The 25593-nt window shown below is 37.9% G+C and overlaps 1 protein-coding gene across 4 annotated transcripts in view; it reads left to right on the top strand.

The window, feature by feature from the left end:
• The first annotated feature begins 214 nt into the window (after positions 1–214).
• Positions 215–25593, top strand: part of BICC1 (BicC family RNA binding protein 1) — a 319977-nt gene continuing 294598 nt past the window's right edge. For 3 of the 4 annotated variants that reach the window (XM_054503414.2, XM_054503413.2, XM_054503415.2), the window contains exon 1: positions 216–678. In XM_054503414.2, the coding sequence (XP_054359389.1) occupies positions 489–678 (190 nt within the window). In that variant the 5' untranslated portion in view covers positions 216–488. Of the gene's footprint in view, positions 679–25593 lie in introns of all 4 variants that reach the window. The other variant, XM_054503417.2, reaches the window with a different exon arrangement.

Genomic DNA, 25593 nt, shown 5'->3' with positions numbered 1-25593 from the left:
TGCATGTATGGAAAGGATTTATACGTGTAAGTGCAGAAAGCGGCAGTGTGTACGTGGTGTGTGTGTGTGCGCGCGAGTGTGTGAGCGCCAGGGGCCGCCCGCCCGCCGTGGCTCCCCGTGGGCTGGCCGGGCCAATGAGCGCGCGGCTGTAGGGGCGGCGGGCGGGGAGGGGGCGCCGAGCCCTGCGGATGGAGGCGCGGGCAGCGCGGCGCGCTCATTCCGCGCGGGCGTTGCTGGCGGGGGGCGGCGCAGCCACTGGACCCGGCCCGGGGCCGCGACCCGGGGTGGCGGGCGGCGTGGGCGGCGCCCGGGGCTGGGATGCGCCGGGGGCTCAGTGGCGGCGGCGGCGTTGGCGGTGGCGTCGGCGGCTGCAGGGGGACGAGCTAGCGCCGCGGCGCTGGGAGCCAGTTGAGCCCGGCCGGCGAGCGGAGGCGGCAGCGCAGGCAGAGCGGCGGCGGCAGCGGGAGCCCGAGCGCTGCGCGCCTACCATGGCCGCCCAGGGAGAGGCCAGCTACCTGGCGGCGCAGTCGGACCCCGGCTCCAACAGCGAGCGCAGCACAGACTCCCCAATGCCCGGCTCCGAGGACGACTTGGTCGCCGGGGCGACTCTGCACAGCCCGGAGTGGAGCGAGGAGCGCTTCCGCGTGGACAGGAAGAAACTTGAGGCCATGTTACAAGGTAGGCATCCCCCGTGTTCTCGGACTCCCCGACTGAGCCTCTAACTCCTTCTCGGACATCCCCACCGCGCGCCCCGGCGCCCGCTACTCCAGCCTACGGCCGGTTTAGCTCCAGGCCCGCTCCTCCGCGGAGCCGGAGGACACCCAGGGACTGGAGACTTCGCGGGACTCCCCACCCTTCCACGCCTCTCAGGTTTCCAGGCGCTGGGGGCCCTGTGCGAACTTGACCGGCTTCAGAAAAGCCGAAGGCCGAGTTTGTACTGGCGCGCCCAAGTTGCGTCCTGGACTTTGGAGATGCCAACTTTAGCCCGGACACCTGGGCTGTGCCATCCGGACCACTCGGGCCGCACTGAGTATGCGTGACCCTCCCCATGCCCTGGCAGCCTCGAGTTCTGTCTCTCCGTCTGTTTCACTCTCTCCCCTTGTCAGTATCCACTTCCTCCAGCTGAGGGGCCTTGTCTCACTATTGGGAAACGCTCTGCAGATGTCAAGGCTTAAGACAGGAGCTCCCGCCCCCACCCCTGTGGTCAAGGAGGGCCAGGATGGGGGTGAGCAGCCAAAGCGAGTGGGGGAGTGTGGAGGCAGTGCTGCTGTGTTTGAGGACAGTGTTCATCTCTTGACAGGCTTATAAAACACATCTTGAGTTACATTCAGTCCATAAAAATCTTGCTATGCTATGGGTGTCTGACTTTGTTTTTCACAACTTAGAATTATTTTTAACTCTTTAATTTTTTTGGGACTTTCCCAGGTAGAAAATCTTCAACCATACTGGGCCGAAAACAGATTCTGATTTATAATACGAGTATTGGAGTGAACGTCAAAACGTCCAAGGTCATTTTGACCTTTCTTAAAACCGATAATTACTAGCCTACCTGTAGCCACCGATGTGGCTCATTTCCCACATCCAAAGAGAGAAATGAGTTAGTTTGAATGACTGTTATTCTTAAACTACGTGTACGGGACCAGGCATTAGTCTCACTTAGGGCGCTGGTGAAGATTCATTCAGTAGCTAGTGTTCTTTTATCGTGGGAGAGTTTGGAGCTTTTCAAACTTTATTTGTGGCTTTATACATAACTTATTTTGACTTTATCAGTCAATGCATCGCAGTATGGGAACGATTTAGCCCTCTGTGGAAATGCAGTGGCTTTTTAGAACAATTAAGCAGGTTATTTTAAGAGAGAACAACATGTTTTCCAAAACAATAACTTGGTGGAAACAAATAGCAAGAGTGTTTGGCAGACGTTTTTTGGATGTGCTACAGGCTTTCCTCCCTTGTTGCTTATTTTTATTGATAAACATCCCTAATGTGTGTCATGCCTTTGTCTGTCTCTCCCCTTCCCTCTCTTTTTTTCTCAAATTATGTAACTTTTGAGGACAGTTACTTCTGTGATAAACTCTTCAAGTAAGACCGTTATAGATAGATTTGGAAATTAAAGCCCCAGTTGCATTTCAGTAACTCATTTTAGTTATTTCGTCGGTTCTGTGGTTCTTTTTGTCTAGTTTATGATTATAAAACAAAATATTAAATTTATGTCAGGCATATATTGTGAGATCGTTTGGAATGAACTGATAGTAGCACATACTCATCCTTTTCAACCAGCTTTCAGTTTTCTACATTAGTTTGGAGTGATATGAAAGAATGATCTGTTTCACCTGCGCACAAACAAGTAAGGACAGTGATGTTAGCTTCTGGGAAGTTCAAGTGTGTAACCTGAGCTTTAGAAGTGAATTTCCTTTTTTAATTTAATTCATTTTCACTTTGAATAAAATGAAATTTTGATGAGACTTTTTGAAAATTTGAAGGCTCTTTTGTATTAATAGATGTGATATTACGACTTGAGATGGTTTGAAATTGCTTTGCAGTAATAAAGTTTCTTTTACAGAAAGTCTTAACATCTCTTGAACAACCGATATACAGTCATGCATTGCTTAAGGACTACGACTGGGATACTTCTTAGAAATGTGTCCTTAGGCATTTTCATTGTGCAAACATCATGGAGTGTAGTTACACAAACCTAGATTGTGTAGCCTGCTACACCTACTACCTAGGCTATATGGTATAGTCTGTTGCTCGTAGGCTACAAATAATGTTACTAGGCTACAAGGCATGTTACTATACCCAATACTGTAGACAGTTGTGGCACAGTGGTATTTGTGTATCTCAATATATCTAAACATTGGAAAGGTAATGTGTTATGTTACTATGGCTATGACATCACTAGGCGATAGGAATTTTTCAGCTTCATTATAATCTTATGGGACCATTGTAGTATATGTGGTTAGTTGTTGACCAAAACGCAAGTGTGAGCACTGGGTTCACTAATACCTGGGTTCAAAACCCTATAGGATCTCAGGAAAGTTGCTAGGCCTCTCTCTGCCTTCAGTTTTCCCATCTGTAAAAAGGAGCTGATACTAGGACCTTTTAGGTTTTGGGAGAATCGAAAGAGATAATGCCTAACAAGCTAACATTTGCCCACAGTGTTTGATCAATGATAAGAACTTAATGAATACCTGTTGTTATTATTAATAATAAATATTGCATCATGGATTAAAAGGATTTTCAGTGCCTACCACAATGTCTGAAATATAGTATATACTCAATAAATAGTTGAGAAACAAAATAATTTTGCAAGTTCATAATTGCAGAAGTAAAATAGAAACTAAAGAAGTAAGTCTGTCAAGTCAATAAGCATTCTAATATTGTTAGATACTCTTGGGTGGAAAGCTTTTTATTTGAAAAGTGCCAAGTAAGTAAAGTCTATATTTGAGTTTTCAATTATTGTGAATTTGGGTGTGCTATTTTTCTATTTACAATTGACTTAAAATAGGTACAGGTTTCCAGTTTAAATCAGGATAAATAAGATTATCTGTCTTTAAGTATTCAGAGTGCAAATTGGTGATTATAATGCTTGGAATTTGTTTCCAGAGAGACTGTCCTGGGGGCAAGTTAATCTTTAATGAGTTGTATTTTTATTAGTAGAGAAATTCTTCTACGCAATGGACCAAAAATTCAGTGAGGTTAATATATGGGCAATAGGGTAGTAGTCAAATAAATGAAATACCATTCTTAGATGATCATTGAAACTTGAAAGAATTGTTACAGATAAAAACCACCAGGCCAACAATGTAGGGAAATATCACTCTGTTTTCATGGTTTTTTACTGGCGGGTTGGGGTCTAATTACTACTTCGAAACAACCATGCAGAGTATCTGATGTTTTTGCTGTAAATGAAGATTATCAGTTTTATTAGTTTACAGTTTTATAAATGGAAATTTATTTTCAAGTTTACGTTTTTGATGGGTGTGGTAAGTCTTGGAATGAATACCATAGACAGCATTTTTAATGATAAAGAAAATCCTTATATAATTTCTTTATTTAATACTGATCTTCAAATGTAAATTTCATATATCATGTGAAATAATAGTATTGATTTATGTAAGTCAATTAAATTTTAGTTAAATTAACTCAAAGTTATAAGTTACATATCATAACTCACATTAACTCAACTGTGAGTTATCAGGGAGGAAAGGGAGGAGAGTGTTATAGCAGGAAGTCTGGGAGAAAGTAGGAAATAATTGAGTCAAGAGAATCAAAGATACAGTCTTGGTGTTTGCCAGAGTACTGAGGCAATCACAGGACTCCTATATTAATACTTTTCTTTTTAAAAGTATTTTTCTTTGTAAAAACATATATGTGTACTGTAAAATTAAAAATTCCCATATATAACACAGCACTTCAAATTATTCTTAAAAAAATTTTCCCATATAAAATTCAGAAGCATAGGCATTTTCAAAGTTTGGGAATCCCTTCTTTCAGTAGAGAAAGTAGTGAGTGTTAAAAGGTGGGACCTGTGGTGGGGAGGAATGGCCTATTTTCATGAAAGGAGATTCACAGCTGGTGGGATTTTATGATACTGCTGCCAAAGACTTTAAGAACCATGTTGCATTTTTGCAGTGATAGGCAGAACTGGGGTCATTTGCTACTGCTTGGTTGAGTAGCAGAGTTAGCCACTGGAACAGAGGTTGTTGTACATCATTGATTAACAGTAGGAGCAGCAACTATGTTATCTCTTTAATTCAGCAAACTTTAGTGGATTTTTAAAATGATTTGATGAACAGATAATAATTTAGACTTTTTTCATGAGAGCGGGAAGAAATATGAAGCCAAAAATGTGTGAAAATGGGGGAGTACTGAAAGTGAAGATAAAGAGTAAAGCTTAAATAAACAGAATTTTCTAGCTAATGCTTGATCAAGGCTAATAAACAGCAAAAACAAATCAAATAAGTTTATAAGCTTAGAGATTAAGAGCACAGGGCTCTGGGCCAAATCTAGATTTGAATCTTGATGCTACATTTTAATAGGGAGCTTGGGAGAATCCATCACTTGGCGACCTCGTTTCTCAAACGGGGCAGTTAATGGTAGTACTTACCTCCTGAGGTAGTTTTGACAATGAAGAGGAAAAAGGTGTATGTAAGTCATCCCAGTGCTGGCAACATAGGAAGTGCTGAATAAGCTAATAACAATATTCACAGTAAATCATAATGTATAAAATGCACTTTCTTATATTGATCATGAAAATCAAGTATATTGGAAACTTTAGTTTGGTCTTAAATTATCTTATGATTAATGAACATGCACAGCTATCTAAATATTATTATTGGCCTTCCGGGCAGCTTGCCATGTGTGGAGTATACTTGTAAAGGTGGGTGGGTAAATACTAAGTAAAGCTCCATTAGACATGAGTGTGGAATTCCAGATTTTGCTCAGGATGAGAGGGCTTTTCGCCCTTTTTAGTTGTAAATTGTTCTTGCTTTGAGTATTTTTCATTATTTGACTGGTCCTGAGCCATTCATTTCTAGTATAGTTTACTAAAGACTAGCAGCGAAATCAGTTAATCTCTCTTCTGGTTGTAAGTTGCTCTGAATTTTGAGTCATTCATTGGTGTGTAGAAAGAAGCTTTTTTGAAGAAAATACTCTGCCTGGGTTAACATGTTTCATTTGCTCACCTGTAAAATGGGGATTAATAATAGTCCTACTTTATGGTGATATTGTGAACGCTGAGTGTGAGAATGTATGTAAAATGCTTAGCTCAGTGCCAGGTTGATGGTGCTTAATAAACATCAGTTCAGATGCAGCAGTACTGTCTCACATGATGGTTAAAGATTTCAAAACACTAGAAAACAAATACTTGCCAAGTCTTTTTTTCTTTTTTCTTCTAATTTCACGTGAATCCTTTGCGTGTGTGTGTGGGTGGGGGGGTATGTTTGATGTGTTTTAGTGAAAGTCTTCCTCAAAAAATTAGAAAAGTTTGTTATGACAATTTATTCGATCCAGAGAGCATAGTTGAAATTAAAATTGCTTTATAGATTAAGTGAAAAAACACATCAGAGGTTGTATAGCTTGGCAGTAAAGAGCCCAGGAGCTGCTTTCAGACTAACTTGGATTGAGGAGGTCCTCACTTTGCTTCTTGTAGAGTTCCGTGAGGATGCACTGAGAGGGACAGTAAAACCTCACGCTCACGGGCATGGAGCAAGCACTCTCAGTCACTTATCTCTATGAAGTCTTGGGGGGTTTTGGTGAAGTTGATCATTGATAAATACATAGCTAGAGAGGTTTGTTATACCAATGACTTTTACAGGCAAGAATGTATTTGGCTGCGACTAACAGGAAACCTGACACAGTGGCTTAAACAAGCCAGGGGTGTGTCTTTCTCACCTAATGAGAAGTCTGGGGCTAAGCAGTCCAGGCTCCAAGAGCTGCTCAAGGGCATCAGGAGCCCCCTGTCTTCCCTCTTCCCTGCCTCCACCATCTTCAGCCTGTGGCTTTTTGCCTTATTTTTGCACTATGGCTGTGGCTGTGTCTTGAGGTGTGTCTGTGGTTTATGCAGGTAAAAGGCGGAAGAACAAAAATTATTTTCTCTTAGAGATTTTGCCTTTTTATGTGACAAAGAATTCTCTCTCCTGGAACTTCTATCTGTACTTCTTTGGCCATCTTCTGCTGCAAAAGACTCTGGGAATGTATCTTCTTTTTCCAGCCTCACTAGTGGAAGTAGGCAAAGAAGAAGGGGGTCAGAATGGATGCTGAATGTTTTACCCGATATTTTCCTCACGGTGGGCAAAGTGGAGGAGCATTGGGACTCAAAATTGCAAATTGTGACTGAAGTCAAAGCTTACCTGTATCAGAGACTTTGGACTGTGCTGATAATCTGCAGGAACTTATATTATTCAGTAACATTATATATCAGTAGAATTTCTTTCTTTCCTTTTTTTAAATTATAATTTTTTTTTCATCAGGCAGCCCCTGAACCAGAATAGGTTCTGAGAGGCTCCCTAGAATTTCTTTCTTGGCATAGTCCAGAAATAAACCTAAGTACCAAAGAGGAAACCAACTTTGATCATGTAAAGCTCTTCTCATCTTGTTACTCCTTTTATGAACAGAATCTAGGGCCACTGAGTACTGGAACTATCTCTAAAAATTCTCCATTGTTTTCTCCATGTCAAATGTTTTTTTTTTTCCCATAGAAAATTACATGGTACAATAAAAATGCTTATTTCACTTTTTATTATCTTAAGATATCCTTTCTGTCCTCCCTCCTCCCACCTTCCACACATGTCAGATTTCATTTAGAATTGACAGGTTCAATGTAGTTCATGCCTCGGCCTTTTGGCTTTTCATAGATTGGTCACTTAGGTATAATCTGGCCAACAAAGCCAGAATTTGTTCAGAACCATTTTGGAGACAGTTTGATAGAATTATCATCCCATGTTTTGTTGTCTGAAATTGTCCAAAATAGTGAGCTAATAAAATAAACCAGTTGACTCATTCTTAGTTCATTTTAAGATACAGTTCTTACTTAAAAAATACATAGGGTAATAGTGACCACATATATTCCTTTATATGAAATATTTAATAAACTACCAGGAATGAGGTGCAATTTTAATGCTAATTTATAGTGGTTTTGGTGTGCGGGATGATCTTGGCAAGAAAATCTTGTTATGCTGCAAAAGCCACCAAATTCAATGTCTAATCCTTATTGTACTACCATCTAGGGAAGTCTTCAAAGAGCACAAAACCATCATAGAAGCATTGTGGGTGCTATACATTTGTAAATCCTTTTCCTACCTGTCAGGCTACTAATAGCTGTGGATGATGAAAACATTTGTATTTGTAATAAGTATTAAATCTTGTTCCCATTTATGATGCTGGCATATAAAAAGATAACACTTTCTAGGTATCAGGTGGTTTCCCTGTTATCGTGAGAATGATAAACTGTATATTAGTCTGCATATTGAGTTGATCTGGAGCTTAACTGTATCTCTTATATAGGAAGGTGATTAAACATAGGATTTGAAAATTAGCCATTGCTGTTTTTTCACCCTCGATTTTAAAAGTAATACAAACCTATATAGAATACTTGAAAGTATAAACATAAGTAAAAAAGAAAAACCAAGTCATCCCTAAGTCCAGAATCTAGCAATAACCACTGATGATATTTTAGGAATTTTTTTCCTGGTCTTTTGAAAATATGCCCACACATAATTTATTTTTGCCATGCATTTTGAGTTTGTACCATATGTCAGGTGCAGTGTTGAGCTTTGGGGATGCAGATGAAACCAAAAGAGTTACTGGCCCTACCCTTCTGTGACTTAAATTCTACACTGGGATCATACCTCCTATCTTTTTCACTTAGCGTTGAATCATAACTATTTTCTGTTTCATTAGAGGTTCTTGAAGAACATGGTTTCAAATGTCTATATAATTTTCTTGTTGTAGTATACTTTGTTTAAACACTACAACATTTTAGAATATTTTTAGGTGGCTAGACAGTGGAATGAGCCCAATGTTTCTACTCAAACTGCCTGGGATTCAGATCCTGATTATTAGCCATGTGGCCTGGGACAAATTAATAACTCATTTAGCTTCTCATCTCTAAAATGGAGATAAAAAGTATCTATCTTCTAGGTTGTGAGGATTAGAAATACTGTATCCACAAGTGCCAGGTGTGGAGCAGGTACTCAAGATATGGCAGATGATAAATATTTAGCTCGCTGTCCCAACCACTTCTGCCTGAAAACCTTTTATGCATTTTTTATTATTCTCATATGAAAAACCTTATTAGTGAAATTTTGGGGAGCAAAGGACATGGAAATTTTAAGGTTCCTGATCAATTTTGCAAAATTATTTTCTGGGAAGTTTTGCAGGTTAGGCAGAAGAGACAACAAATCTGCAGGGTAATCTGCTCCTTATACCTGCAGTTCCCACAGTCCATTATTAGAAAGCAATTGAATTACCAATATAGAGTTAGATCTCCATTTTGCCTTTTTCGCTGAAAAATTTAAGTGAATTTTATCTTACCTGCTTAGCATGTCTGTGGATCAATATTTTTTAAAACTTGTGGGCATGAAAATCAGCCGGAGAATGTGTTTTTTTTTGTTTGTTTGTTTTTTTTTGAGGACGTACACTTTGGGCTTCCCTCTCAGATTCCAACTTTGTAGGTTTGAGAGTGGTGTTGGCAGGATTGGCATTTTGGAAAGAATCTTTTGTGAGTCTAATGGAGATGGTCCCAGGATCACACATTGAGAAACCTTGCAAGGTGGTTAGAGGATGGTGAAATCATTGAAGTTAAGAATCAGACTCTTCTCTTTCTTTGATTTCCTTTACCCTTGAAGCTAGTACTTTTTCCACATTATTAAACCATCTTGAAGCATTTTAGTCTGGGAACGTAATTTATAACAGGCATGTCATTTATAGTGGCTTGTTGTAAGGGACTTTGGGGAGGAGCACAAATCTATATATTCTTGCAGAGGGCAATATTGTCGTATTGCACAGTAGGCTCACAATGCATTCGGTTTTCCTGCAGACTCCCATTAAGTTAGGCATAATAGATACCTACGTAATATATTATGAAATAATTTAAAAACACACTTTTCATTGTAGAAATTTTTAAAGCAATACACTCCTCAGCAAATGTAAAAGAACAGAAATTATAACAAACTGTCTCTCAGACCACAGTGCAATCAAACTAGAACTCAGGATTAAGAAACTCCTTCAAAACCACTCAACTACTTGGAAACTGAACAACCTGCTCCTGAATGACTACTGGGTACATAACGAAATGAAGGCAGAAATAAAGATGTTCTTTGAAACCAACGACAACAAAGACACAACATACCAGAATCTCTGGGATACATTCAAAGCAGTGTGTAGAGGGAAATTTATAGCACTAAATGCCCACAAGAGAAAGCAGGAAAGATCTAAAATTGATACCCTAACTTCACAATTAAAAGAACTAGAGAAGCAAGAGCAAACACATTCAAAAGCTAGCAGAAGGCAAGAAATAACTAAGATCAGAGCAGAACTGAAGGAAATAGAGACACAAAAAACCCTTCAAAAAATCAGTGAATCCAGGAGCTGGTTTTTTGAAAAGATCAACAAAATGGATAGACCGCTAGCAAGACTAATAAAGAAGAAAAGAGAGAAGAATCAAATAGATGCAATAAAAAGTGATAAAGGGGATATCACCCCTGATCCCACAGAACTACAAACTACCATCAGAGAATATTATAAACACCTCTACGCAAATAAACTCGAAAATCTAGAAGAAATGGATAAATTCCTTGACACATACACCCTCCCAAGACTAAACCAGGAAGAAGTTGAATCTCTGAATAGACCAATACCAGGCTCTGAAATTGAGGTAATAATTAATAGCTTACCAACCAAAAAAAGTCCAGGACCAGATGGATTCACAGCCGAATTCTACCAGAGGTACAAGGAGGAGCTGGTACCATTCCTTCTGAAACTATTCCAATCAATAGAAAAAGAGGGAATCCTCCCTAACTCATTTTATGAGGCCAGCATCATCCTGATACCAAAGCCTGACAGAGACACAACAAAAAAAGAGAATTTTAGACCAATATCCCTGGTCAACATCGATGCAAAAATCCTGAATAAAATACCGACAAACCAAATCCAGCAACACATCAAAAAGCTTATCCACCACGATCAAGTTGGCTTCATCCCAAGGATGCAAGGCTGGTTCAACATAGGCAAATCAATAAACGTAATCCACCATATAAACAGAACCAACGGCAAAAACCATATGATTATCTCAATAGATGCAGAAAAGTCCTGTGACAAAATTCAACACCACTTCATGCTAAAAACTCTCAGTAAATTAGGTATTGATGGGATGTATCTCAAAATAATAAGAGCTATCTATGACAAACCCACAGCCAATATCATATTGAGTGGGCAAAAACTGGAAGCATTCCCTTAGAAAACTGGCACAAGACAGGGATGCCCTCTCTCACCACTCCTATTCAACATAGTGTTGGATGTTCTGGCCAGGGCAATCAGGCAGGAGAAAGAAAGAAAGGGTATTCAATTAGGAAAAGAGCAAGTCAAATTGTCCCTGTTTGCAAATGACATGATTGTATATCTAGAAAACCCCATTGTCTCAGCCCAAAATCTCCTTAAGCTGATAGGCAACTTCAGCAGTCTCAGGATACAAAATCAATATGGAAAAATCACAACCATTCTTATACACCAATAACAGACAGAGAGCCACATCATGAGTGAACTCGCATTCATAATTGCTTCAAAGAGAATGAAATACCTAGGAATCCAACTTACAAGGGATGTGAAGGACCTCTTCAAGGAGAACTACAAACCACTGCTCAATGAAATAAAAGAGGTTACAAACAAATGGAAGAACATTCCATGCTCATGGGTAGGAAGAATCAATATCATGAAAATGGCCATATTGCCCAAGGTAATTTATAGATTCAATGCCATCCCCATCAAGCTACCAATGACTTTCTTCACAGAATTGGAAAAAAACTACTTTAAAGTTCATATGGAACCAGAAAAGAGCCCGCATTGCCAAGTCAATCCTAAGCCAAAAGAACAAAGCTGGAGGCATCACGCTACCTGCTTCAAACTATACTACAAGGCTACAGTAACCAAAACAGCATGGTACTGGTACCAAAACAGAGATATAGACCAATGGAACAGAACAGAGCCCTGTAGATGCCGCATATCTACAACCATCTGATCTTTGACAAACCTGACCAAAACAAGAAATGGGGAAAGGATTCCCTACTTAATAAATGGTGCTGGGAAAACTGGCTAGCCATATGTAGAAAGCTGAAACTGGATCCCTTCCTTACACCTTAATTCAAGATTGATCAAAAATTAGTTGAAGATTGATTAAAGACTTAAATGTTAGACCTAAAACCATAAAAACCCTAGAAGAAAACCTAGGCAATACCATTCAGGACATAGGCATGGGCAAGGACTTCATGTCTAAAACACCAAAAGCAATGGCAACAAAAGCCAAAATTGACAAATGGGATCTAATTAAACTAAAGATCTTCTGCACAGCAAAAGAAACTACCATCAGAGTGAACAGGCAACCTACAGAAGGGGAAAAAATTTTTGCAATCTACTCATCTCCCAAAGGGCTAATATCCAGAATCTACAATGAACTCCAACAAATTTACAAGAAAAAAACAAACAACCCCATCAACAAGTGGGCGAAGGATATGAACAGACACTTCTCAAGACATTTATGCAGCCAACAGACACATGAAAAAATGCTCATCATCACTGGCCATCAGAGAAATGCAAATCAAAACCACAATGAGATACCATCTCACACCAGTTAGAATGGCAATCATTAAAAAGTCAGGAAACAACAGGTGTTGGAGAGGATGTGGAGAAATAGGAACACTTTTACACTGTTGGTGGGACTGTAAGCTAGTTCAACCATTGTGGAAGTCAGTGTGGCGATTCCTCAGGGATCTAGAACTAGAAATACCATTTGACCCAGCCATCCCATTACTGGGTATATACCCAAAGGATTATAAATCATGCTGCTATAAAGATACATGCACATGTATGTTTATTGAGGCACTATTCACAATAGCAAAGACTTGGAACCAAGCCAAATGTCCAACAATGATAGACTGGATTAAGAAAATGTTGCACATATACACCATGGAATACTATGCAGCCATAAAAAATGGTGAGTTCATGTCCTTTGTAGGGACATGGATGAAGCTGGAAACCATCATTCTCAGCAAACTATCGCAAGAACAGAAAACCAAACACCGCATATTCTCACTCATAGGTGGGAATTGAACAATGAGAACACATGGACACAGGAAGGGGAGTATCACACACTGGGGCCTGTTCTGGGGTGGGGGGATGGGGGAGGGATAGCATTAGGAGATATACCTAATGTTAAATAATGAGTTAATGGGTGCAGCACACCAACATGGCACATGTATACATATGTAACTAACCTGCACGTTGTGCACATGTACCTTAAAACTTTAAGTATAATAATAATAAAAAAAAAGAAATTTTTAAAGCAACAAGAGGAAGCTTTTTAAAAAGAAAAATAATCGTCAGTAATCTCACCATCCTAACAACCGTTTTCATTTTTCTGTCTTGAATTAGAGTTTATGTAGTTGCTGATATAGTATTTACTGCTTTGTATTCAGCATTTTAATCTATTAAATGTTTTCTGTATTTCTAAGCAGTTTTCAGAATTAAAATTCTGTGGTTGAATAATAGTACATTTGGTTGAAAAAAATTTTTTATAGTTATGAACTACGTAATAATGAATGTGATTACATGGCTTTTTTTTCTTTTTGACTGTATTCTGAGGAAGAAATTTGAGGAATCTTGAGTACTGAAGAATGATGATAATTGCAAAAGCAGCAGCCAATTTGTATTATCTCTTACTTTGTGTGGGGCATTGTCTTTGGTGATTTATGCCTGTGGGGTCATCTCAGCCTCTCAGCAACAACTCATGACATACAGATGCCCATTGGGATCTGTACTTTACAGGGAAAAAAAAGCTGTAAACACTTTAAATTTGGAGCCCTGATTTCTTTTTGGAATTCCAAGTAGATCTAGACACTAGTTTTCCAATTAGGGTTGTTGTAAGGTCTAGACTTTTGTATGTTGTGGAGATGTATCATAGCTGAGTTTAGGATGACAAACCACCCTCCGGAATAGGTTACATTGTTTTTTTTTTTTTTTTTTTTTTTTTATTATACTTTAAATTCTAGGGTACATGTAAACAACCTGCAAGTTTGTTACATATGTATACATGTGTCATGTTGGTGTGCTGCACCCATTAACTCGTCATTTACATTAGGTGTATCTCCTAATGCTATCCCTCCCTGCTCCCCCCACCCAAGGACAGGCCCTGGTGTGTGATGTTCCCTACCCTGTGTCCAAGTGTTTTCATTGTTCAATTCCCACCTAAGAGTGAGAACATGCAGTGTTTGGTTTTCTGTCCTTGCGATAGTTTGCCGAGGATGATGGTTTCCCGCTTCATCCATGTCCCTACAAAGGACATGAACTCATCCTTTCTTACGGCTGCATAGTATTCCATGGTGTATATGTGCAACATTTTCTTAATCCAGTCTATCATTGGTGGACGTTTGGGTTGGTTCCAAGTCTTTGCTGTTGTGAATAGTACCACAGTAAACATACATGTGCATGTGTCTTTATAGCAGCATGATTTATAATCCTTTGGGTATATACCCACTAATGGGATTGCTGGGTCAAATGGTATTATTTCTAATTCTAGATCCTTGAGGAATCACCACACTGTCTTCCCCAGTGGTTGAACTAGTTTACAGTACCACCAACGGTTTAAAAGTGTTCCTATTTCTCCACATCCTCCCCAGCACCTGTTGTTTCCTGACTTTTTAATGATTGCCATTCTAACTGGTGTGAGATGGTATCTCATTGTGGTTTTGATTTGCATTTCTCTGATGGCCAGTGATGGTGAGCATTTTTTCATGTGTCTGTTGGCTGCATAAATGTCTTTTGAGAAGTGTCTGTTCATATGCTTGGCCCACTTTTTGATGGGGTTGTTTGATTTTTTCCTGTAAATTTGTTTAAGTTCTTTGTAGATTCTGGATATTAGCCCTTTGTCAGATGGGTAGATTGTAAAAATTTTTTCCCATTCTGTAGGTTGCCTGTTCACTCTGATGGTAGTTTCTTTTGCTGTGCAGAAGATCTTTAGTTTAATTAGATCCCATTTGTCAATTTTGGCTTTTGTTGCCATTGCTTTTTGTGTTTTAGTCATGAAGTCCTTGCCCATGCCTGTGTCCTGAATGGTATTGCCTAGGTTTTCTTCTAGGGTTTTTATAGTTTTAGGTCTAACATTTAAGTCTTTAATCCATCTTGAGTTAGTTTTTGTATAAGGTGTAAGGAAGGGATCCAGTTTCGGCTTTCTACGTATGGCTAGCCAGTTTTCCCAGCACCATTTATTAAATAGGGAATCCTTTCCCCGTTTCTAGTTTTTGCCAGGTTTGTCAAAGATCAGATGGTTGTAGATATAGACCAATGGAACAGAACAGAGCCCTCAGAAATAATACCATGCATCTACATTGCTTCTTGAGTGCCCTGCTGAAATGCAGAGGAGCTTGGTGTCAGGCTCGGGGTGGGTTAGAATTCTCAGTGAGAATGCAGGTGTTCCAAAGCTCTGCCTTCTACTAGCTTTGGTAATGTTTTCTCTGTTTCTCCCTTTACAAAACAGAATAATAATATGTCTCATGTAGGGTTATGGTAACATTTGTAAGGCTGGCACACAAATTGGTGCCCTGTAAATAGTTGGTATTTTTCAAATTCATATTCTGTTCCTCTGTGGCATCTGGCCCAGAGCTGTGAAAATATCTGGACTGTGTTTATAGAATAAATGACCCATGATGGATCTGGATTAAAAAGTTTGTTTCATTTTGGGCTAGCAGACCTGGCATTGACCTCATGGAATGGAGCTTTAAAGCAAAGTCACGTGCTTGGCCTTAGGAAATGCCAAAAAGTTCTGGCTTACCCAAGTAAGGCAGAGCAGTTTTCCGTATGCAAGATGATCTGTCTTCACCCTCAATCTAGGCAGTATGTAGAATGTTTTACTGTTAGTGATAGTACATTATTGTGGAGTTTTGAATGGGGATATGCAAAACTTAATTCAAGCGAGGTTAATGTTAATTATATTTATATCTAATATGGATTAGTTTTATAAATTGAAATTTGTCAAGGTTAATATAATTTCAGTTTATTTTGTTGCAGACACTGAATTATCTTGTTCTTAGAATAATATATCTCTAGATATTTGTTTAAATGTGATTTCAAATCTTCTCAGATAAGAGATAATCCACTCTCAAAAATAAGAATAGCCTTTTATATTAGCTTGCTCACTGCACTAAAATTATCATTGAGTTATTTTGAGTTAGAGGGAAATAAACCACTTCTCCCCACAAAATGTTGATTAGGAATCAGGTGCCCTGAGTTCATGACCCAGTCTTGCCGCTGACTTCGCCACCTTGGACAACCTCTCAGGGTTTTGGATTAGATGCCCCTTAAAATCTCTTTCAGCTCCAGTATTCCAGGTCTTCTGCACAGTAAACAATACAAACCCAATGGTACTTTGAACGTGGTGTTAGAAGCTGAGTTGGTTTTCCATACATGAGTAGCTTTGATAGGGATTTGCCTTGATCTATACCACACCTGAGCATTCACAGCAAATGGGAAATGTGGTAGGAAGAGAGGATAGTTGAAGTGTCTCGGCTTTGGAGAAGCAAGTACTCGTCAGAGAGCTAACCACAAGCTCTGTTTTCTAACATCTTGGCAGTCAAATTTGCAACACCCTGAATTCTGTGGGCTAGAGCTTAGCTAATTTAAGATTTTCTACGGTAATTGAGCAGAGATTACAGTGTAAATCATAGTTAAGACTTGTTGGTGTTAACATACTTGTCTAGGTGAACAACAGATTTTATGCTTCTTCAAGTAGGATCTTTTTGTCACATTTTCCTTTTCCTCTGCTAATATGTCCAGTTATCAAGCTTCATGTGCCAGTATTGATATCTAGCATCTAAGCCACTAGAGTTGCAGGGCAGGAAAATGTAATGTTGTGCATTAGGGTAAAATTTCAATAAAAAATACATCTGTATCTGTCCAGATTTCAAGTATTTTCAGAATTGTTTTAATTGCTTGTTGATTATTGAGAACTAACACAGTATTTCTCTTATTCTGCACAGAAGACCACTAAATCTTGTATTATCTATGTTCTGAATTGATCCCTTTATCATATTATGAGCTTTTCCTTTTGTTTGTTAAAAGCATCACTTAAAGCAAAGGCAATATTTTGGTAAGATTTATCTTTTTTAGTTATTTCATATAATGATATAACTTCAAGCCAGATAAATGTGTGGTTGGCTTGAGTGTTGCAGGAGGAATCATGTAAAGAAATGTTTGTTTTAATCTGGGGGGAATTTTTTTTTAATTAAAACATTTTATATGGGAAAAGAAAACCTGAGATTGTCATAGATCTATAGAGTTTTCCTTCAGGGATCTATAATTTACTAAAACATTGTTGGCACTTATTACCTACACAGAAAGATTACCTTCAAAAATATATTTACTATCAGTAAATGGATATCTGAGATGCATTATCTAAGTAAAGCATATTTGACCAAGTCAAAAAACTGGGCTTTAGCAACAAAACATTATAAAAATGGATCTGAATTTTAAAAGTTTTGCATAAATTTAGCTTTCAAGCTTGTGAAATATTTTTTTTTTTCATTTTAAATCATTTGGGACTAGTGAGGCCATCTATGATGGGAAATTGTTGCATGTATTGGACAAAAATCATGAGTGCATAATATGGGACTGCAGAATTAAATGAGGCCCTTTACCTTTAAAAGGAATATAATCTGGTGGAAGAGAGGAAACCTATCTGTATTTTTTAACAGAAAACAAAAGGAGATCACATAGAGTAAGGCCCTGATTAATGTACATCATAGCCTGGGTCATGTACTTCCACCCCACAAGACCAAGAAGATGAGGGAATTGAAGAGTCAAATAGAAAAAGGCAAAGCCAATACAATGATGTACTATCTAGTTTGTTACTTCTGAGGATGACTACTACTTCTGGTGAGGCCCAGAAGCTATATCCCTAAATTGTCCACCTAAGGGATTAAAAAGAGAGGCATTGGTCTGTCAGCTTCTGTTCCCTCCTTGAGGAGAGTCAAGGGTTGCCTTCTGGGGCCTGCCTTTCCTGCGATTCTGTGTTAATACACTTAAGACTTAGACCTCTAGACAACTAACAAGCTCCTAGGGAAGGAATAAAGAAGTATGTTTAGTATAAGATTGAAATGAGACATTGTTACCCCAAAGTGGGTTGATACCTATGCAGAACTGTTTACTGTAGCCTTGCTAGAATCAGAGATGAAGGTGAGATGGTATATAAGATTGTGTGTCAAGTACAATGTCTTTATATACTTTAAATGCAAAAAAAAAAAAAAAATCAGGGAGAGGCAGAAATGGATGTCTAAGATATTTCATTCCTTTGTTCTAAATCAAAGAAACTTCCTTACTGTAAATTCTTCATGTAGAGAATGCTTTATGAGATTACAAAAATAAGCCTGTCCGCAGTCAGCAAGATGGAGGAATAGGAAGCACCAGACTTCTACCCCTACAGAAACACTGACTTAACAATATATGGTCCAATAAAGCCTTTATGAGAAGGCCAGAAATCACTTATGAAGTCACAGAACTCCAGTTTAAAACCAAGAACCATGGTTTTGAAACAGGTAAGAAAAGCTGTTTCATTTCATTTGAGTCGGCCCCTTCCCCAAGCCACCACAGCTAATGATGAGGAAGAAAAGTCCAGTGACTTGTTTCTCCCTTGGGAGAAAAAGAGTAAAATGGAATTATGTCCAGTGTGCTGGCTTTTTGAGACCACTCAAGTGTCTGGTTTCTGCCTTGCTTGACTTGGAGTGCTGATGAGGAATAGGCATACTTTGGTTGCCTGGGGGCTGCTGAGAACAAGAGAGCTCAGCGGTTGGTGGCCGCACCAAAATACCCGTAGTACTGCGGAAAGACACCAGAGGGTGCAAGAGACTACAGACTCCTGAAAAAGAAACCAGCAAACTTACTCTGGTTGTGAAATTACACACATAGGCTCAGAGAAAATTCATCTCTGTAAAAGGTTTGAGAGACCGCCAGAATCTCTAGCTGGGCTGATTGGTGAAGGTCTTTTTCCATCCAAAACCAGTCTGTAAAGACTGGAAGAGGTGACCGTTTATTCAAATACAAAAATTACAACAAAATATAACGCGCACAAAGAAACAGGGAAAATATGGCTCAATCAGAAGAACAAAATAACTGTCCATAAACTGACCCAAAAGAAATGGAGATCTATGAATTACCTGACAAATAATTTAAAAGGAACATTTTAAATTAGTGCACTACAAGAAAACATATACAATGAAACTGTGAATAAAATGAGAATATCAATTAAGAGATAGAAACTGTAAAGATCCAAACAGGAATTCTAAATAACCAAACAGGAATTCTGAAGCTGAAGAATACAGTAACTGATTTGAAAAAAAAAATTACTATAGGGGATCAATAGCAGACTTTATTAAGCAAGAGAAAGAGTCAGCAAACTCAAAGAGAGGTCATTTGAAATTATTGAGTCAGAGGAACAAAAAGAAAAAGGAAAAATGAAGAAAGCCTAAGGGACTTATCGGGCACCATCAAGTGAAACAATATATGCATTACATGAATTTCAGAAGAGGAATAGAGAGGAAATGAGGGACAGAATATTTTTTCAAACTACAATAGCCAAAACCTTCCAAATGTGAAAAAGGAACTAGATATCCAAATTTAAGAAGCTCAAAGGACTACAGTCATGATGAAACTAAAGAAATTCACACTAAGACAAATTATAATCAAGCTTTCCAAAAACAAACATCTTAAGGGCAACAGGAGAAAGGCAATGTGGTATATACAGAGACTTTCCATAAGAATATCACAGATTTCTCAGTGGAAGCATCGCAGGACAGAGTGGAATGAGATTATATGAGGGATCTTCAAAAAGTTCATGGACGGTATGTATTATAAAAAAACTATGCATGGATTTCAAACATTTTTTGGGCACTAAAATAAACTCCTGCTGATTTGGATAAGACATCAATTTGAAAAGAGTCCCTATCCAGAGCAACGTGTATTCTGCTATTACTGAGGCAAGAACAAATACCAAATTTATGGCGAAGCATGGTGGAAGAATGGTGAAATTATTGATACTTTACAAAAAGTTTATGGGAATAGTACGCCAAAGAAATCAGCTGCTTTCAAATGGATAATTCATTTTAAGAAGGAACAAGATGATGATAAAGATGCCCATGGCAGCAGACCATCCACATCAATTTATGAGGAAAAAATTCATCTTATTCATGTCTAACTGAAGAGGGCCAACAATTCACAGCAGAAGCAATAGCCAAACACCATAGGCATCTCAGTTGGTTTAGCTTACACAATTCTGACTAAAAAATCAAAATTGAACAAACTTTCCACTCAATGGGTGCCAAAACTGTTGTGCTAAGATTAGCTGCACGCAAGAGGTTTCAGTGAAAAATTCAAACAATTGGCATTGAGATCCTAAAGCATTTCTTGGAAGAATTATAACAGCAGATGAAACATGGCTTTGCTGGTACAATCCTGAAGACAAAGCACAATCAAAAGCAATGGCTACCAAGAGGGGCACATGGTGAAGAGCAAAAGTCGTGGCAACAGTTTTATGAGATATTCAAGGCATTTTGCTTGTTGACTTTCTGGAAGGTCAAAAGAAAATAACATCTGCCTCTGTCCCAAAAAGAAAAATAAAAAAGAAAATAACATCTGCTTATTATGAGAGTGTTTTGAGAAACCCAAAGCTTTAGAAGAAAAATGCCTGGGAAATCTTCATCAGCGAGTTGTTCTCTGCCATGACAGTGCTTCTGCTCATTCCTCTCATCAAACAGGGACAAATTTTAAATAATTTCCATGGGGAATCATTAGGCATCCACCTTAAAATTGTGATTTATTCCTTTTGACTTCTTTTTGTCTCCTAATTTAAAAACATCTTTAAAGGATATCCATTTTTCTTCACTTAATACTGTAAAAAAGACTGCATTGACATGGCTAAGTTCCTAGGACCCCCACTTCTTTAGTGATGTACTAAATGGTTGATACAATCACTTACAAGAGTACTGGAACTTTTTGGAGATTATGACAAGAAATAAAGTTCATATTTTTAATTTTTATCTTTTAATTCAATTTTCCATGAAAGTTTTGATGTTCCCTCATCTATACAAAGTGCTGAAGGAAAAAAAAAACTGACAACCAAGAATAGTATATATGGCAAGACTTTTAAAAGTGAAGAATAAATAAAGACCTTTCTGGATAAACAAAAGGCGAGGAATTAATTACCATTATGCCTGCCTTATAAGAATTGTTAAAGGGAGTTTTTCAGGTTGAAACAAAGGGATACTAGACAGTAACGTGAAAGGATATGGAAATATAAAGCTCTCTGGTGAAATACCCATGGTAGATGCACCAGAAAAAATGAGAAAGAAAGAAAAGCATGTCACTACAGAAGAATCAATGAAATAGAAGGGAAGGCAGCAAGAGCCGCAAAGGGGGACAAAACCACTACTAGCCATACAGAACACAATGAAATGATAATAGTAAGTTCTTACCTATCAGTAATCACTTTAAATGTAAATTGATTAAATTCCCCAGTCAAAAGACATAGAGTGGCTGAATGGATTAAAAAAGAACAAGATCCAACTATATGCCGTCTACAAGACACTTTAGATATAAGGACATACTCGGGCTGAAAGTAAAAGGATGGAAAAAAGATATTCCATGCAAATGGTAACCCAAAGAGATCAGAGGTATTCATGTTTATATCAGACAAAAATAGACTTTATAGAAAATAGGTAAAGGAGGATGTTAAGTCTCCCCTTAACCAAGATAGCAGATTGGAGGTATTGCTAGCATGCCTCTCCCACTCAGACAAAGTAGTGTGTAGAGATTAATGCTCTGAACTTTTTTTTTCAAGAAGCAACATAGGAACTTAACAGAAAAACTGAAAGGAACTACAGACCCTTTGAAAGAAGCAGTGGGCAGCAGCCTATACTGTGAACCAGACTGAAAATCCCCGCAGGAAACACTGAACCTATTCATACACCAAGCATATCAATACTACAACGAGCATCTGAGAAAAACATCACACAAAGATTCTCTATAACCAAGAAACTCATACAGAGTCTTCACCACTGAAAGCACCTAGAGCCAAAGCTAGGTGACAATAAATTATAAACATTAAAGTCATACCCTCAAGGGGAATAAAAGAAATAAAAACCCCAGTTAAATGAAAAATAAATTCAAAAATAAGGAGAAGAAATAGTCTACCCAAATGAGAAGGAACCAGAAAAATAATTCTGGCAATATGAAAAAACAGAGTTCTGTAATACCTCCCAAAAAACACAATAACTCTCCAGCAGTGGATTCAAACCAAGATTAAATCTTTGAAATACCAGATAAAAATTCAAAAGGTTGATTATTAATTTACTCAAGGAGATAGATGATAAAGGTAAAAACCAACACAAATTAAAAAAAATTAGGATATCAATGAAAATTTTTTTTAAAGAGATAGATATTTTAAAAGAAAACCAGTCAGAACTTCCAGAAATGAAAGACACACTTAGGATACTACAAAATGCAGTGGAAAGTGTTAATAATACACTAGATTAAGTAGAAGAAGCAATTTCAGAGCTTGAAGACAAGGCTTTCAAATTAACCCAGACAAAAATGAAGAAAAAAGATTTAAAAGAAACAAAGTCTCCAAGAAATATGGGATTATGCAAAACAGACAAAGTATTATAGGTTTTCCTGAGGGAGAGGAAAAAACAAAAAATTTGGAAAACCTATTTGAGGGAATAATTGAGGAAAACTTCCCTGTCCTTGCTAAAAATTTAGACATCCAAATAAAAGAAGCTCAAAGAAGTCCTGGAAGACTCATTACAAAAAGGACGTCACCAAAGAACATAGTCATCAGATTATCTAAAGTCAATGTGAAGGAAATAATTCTAAGAACAGCAAGACAAAAGCATCAGGTAACCTATTAAGGAAAACCTATCAGACTAATAGCAGACTTCTCAGCAGAAACCTTACAAACCAGAAGAGATTGGGGTCATTTTTTAGTCTTCTTAAACAGAATAACTGTCAGGCAAGAATTTTGTATCCAGCAAAACTAAGTTTCATAAATGAAGGAGAAATAACATCTTTCTCAGACAAGCAAATGCTGAGGGAATTTGTCAATACTAGACCAATGTTACAAGAAACGCTAAAAGGAGTTCTAAATCTTGAAAGAAAAGATTGATACACACCAGGATAGAAACCTCTGAAAACATAAAATTCACAGGGCTTATAAAACAATAACACAGTGAAGAAAAGAGAGTATCTAGGTAACAATCAACATGACTGGAATAGTATCTCACGTCTCAATACTAACATTGAATGGAGATGGTCTGAGTGTTCCATTAAAAGATACAGATTGGCAAAATGAATAAAATCGTCACAAACCAAATATCTGCTGTCTTCAGGAGGCACATCTAACACATAAGGATTCTTATAGACCCAAGGGAAAAGGGTAGAAAAAGATATTTCATGCAAACAGAAACCAAAAGCAAGCAGGAGGAACTATTCTTATATCAGATAAAACAGACATTAAGGCAACAATAATGAAAAAAAAGACAAGGTCATTATACAATGATAAAAGGATCCATTCATGAAGAAGATAAAATAATTCTAAATATATATGCACCTAACTCCAGAGCTCCCAGATTCATAAAGCAACTACTACTAGACCTAAGAACAGAGGTAGACAGAAACACAATAATAGTAGAGGGCTTTCACTCCACTGGCAGCACTAGACAGAGCATTGAGGCAGAAAGTCAACAAAGAAATACTGGACTGTAGAACAAACTGACCTAAGAGATATTTACAGAACATTCTACTCAGGAACTACCCAAGAACTGCAGAATATACATTCTTCTTACCAGCACATGTAACATTCTCCAAAATAGATCATATGTAAGCCACAAAACAAATCTCAATAAATTTTTTAAAAATTGAAATCACATCAACCATATTCTCAGACCATAGCAGAATAAAATCAATTCCTAGAGTAATCCTCAAAACTGTATGAATACATAGAAGTTAATCTGTTCCTGAGTGATTTTTGGGTTAACAATGAAATCAAGATGAAAACTGAAAATTTTCTGAAATGATTGATAACAATGACACAAGTTATCAGAACCTCTAGGATACAGCAAAAGCAGTGTTAAGAGGCGTTTATAGCACTAAATACCTACATGAAAAAATCTGAAAGATTACAAATTGACAAGCTAATGTCATGCCTCAGGGAAACAGAAAAAGAACAAACCAAACCCAAAGCTAGCAGAAGAAGAATAACAAAGATCAGGGCAGAATGAAATGAAATTGAAAAGACAGTACAAAAATCAATGAAATAAAAAGCTAGTTATTTGGAAAGATAAACAAAACTGATACACTACTAGCTAGATTAACCAAGAAAAGAAGAGAAAAGATTCAGATAAGCTCAATTAGAAGTGAAAATGGAGACATTACAACTGACACCTCAGAAATCTAAAAGACTATTTGAGATTACTATGAGCACCTCTGTGCACACAAGCTAGAAAATCCAGTGGAAATGGATAAATTCCTGGAAACATACAACACCTAGCTTGAGTCAGGAAGAAATAGAAATCCTGAGCAGACCAATAACAAGCTGTCAGATTGAATCAGGTAAAAAAACAACAAAAAAAAACAAATCTGCCAACAAAAAAAGCCCAGGGCAGATGGATTCAAGCCGAATTCTACTAGACATTAAAAGCAGAACTGGAATCCATTCTACTGAACTATTCCACAAGATTGAGAAGGAGGGAAACCTCCCTACCTCATTCGACCCAGTCAGTATCATCCTGATACCAAAGCCAAGAAAGAACCTAGCAAAATAAGAAAACTACAGACCAATATCCCTATTGTATATAGATGCAAAAATCCTCAACAAAATACTAGAGACGGAATGAACTAGAACAAAAAAAAATAATTCACCGTGATGAAGTGGGTTTTATTCCCACTTTTTCTTTCTCAATAGGTGCAGAAAAAGCATTCGATAAAATCTGGTATCCCTTTATGATAAAAATTCTCAACAAACTAGTTATAGATGAAACATACCTCAACATGAAACATACCTATGACAAGATGAAACATACCTATGACAGATTCACAGCTAACATGATACTGAAAGGGGAGAACTTGAAAGAATTCCCCCTAAGAATGGGAGCAAGACAAGGATGCCCACTTTCACCACTTCTATTCAGTATAATACTGGAAGTCCTAGCCAGAGCAGTCAGGCAAGAGAAGTAAAGGGCATCCAAACTGGAAAAGAGGAAGTCAAATGTATGTCTATTTGCTGATGATGCGATCGTATACCTAGAAAACCCTGACTCCTCCAAAGAATCCTAGATCTGATGAATGAATCCAGTAAAGTCTCAGGTTACAAAATTAATATACATAAATCAGTAGCAGTGCTATATGCACTGAGAACCAAGCTGAGTATCAAATTGAGAACTCAATTCCTTTTACAATAGTTATGCAAAAGTACTTAGAAATATATGTAATCAAGGAAGTGTGAAACATCTGTACAAGGAGAACTACAAAATACTGCTAAATAAATCACAGGTGACACAAACAAATGGAAATACACCTTATGCTCATGGATTGGAAGAATCAATATCGTGAAAATGACCATACTGCCCAAAGCAATCTACAGATTCACTGTAATTCCTATCAAAATACCAACATTGTTTTTTCAGATAATTAGAAAAAAAACATAAAATTCACATGGAACCAAAATAGAGCCCAAATAGCCAAAGCAATCCTAAGCAAAAAGAACAAATCTGAAGGTGACATCACATTACCTGACTTCAAAATATACTACAGGGCTATAGTTACCAAAACAGTATGGTACTGGTA

The sequence above is a fragment of the Pongo pygmaeus genome, chromosome 8 (genome assembly GCF_028885625.2).
Source record: "Pongo pygmaeus isolate AG05252 chromosome 8, NHGRI_mPonPyg2-v2.0_pri, whole genome shotgun sequence".
NCBI classification, from domain to species: Eukaryota; Metazoa; Chordata; class Mammalia; order Primates; family Hominidae; genus Pongo; species Pongo pygmaeus.
The sequence above is the reverse complement of the archived record's forward strand: the minus strand, read 5'-3'. Positions and strand labels throughout refer to the sequence as shown.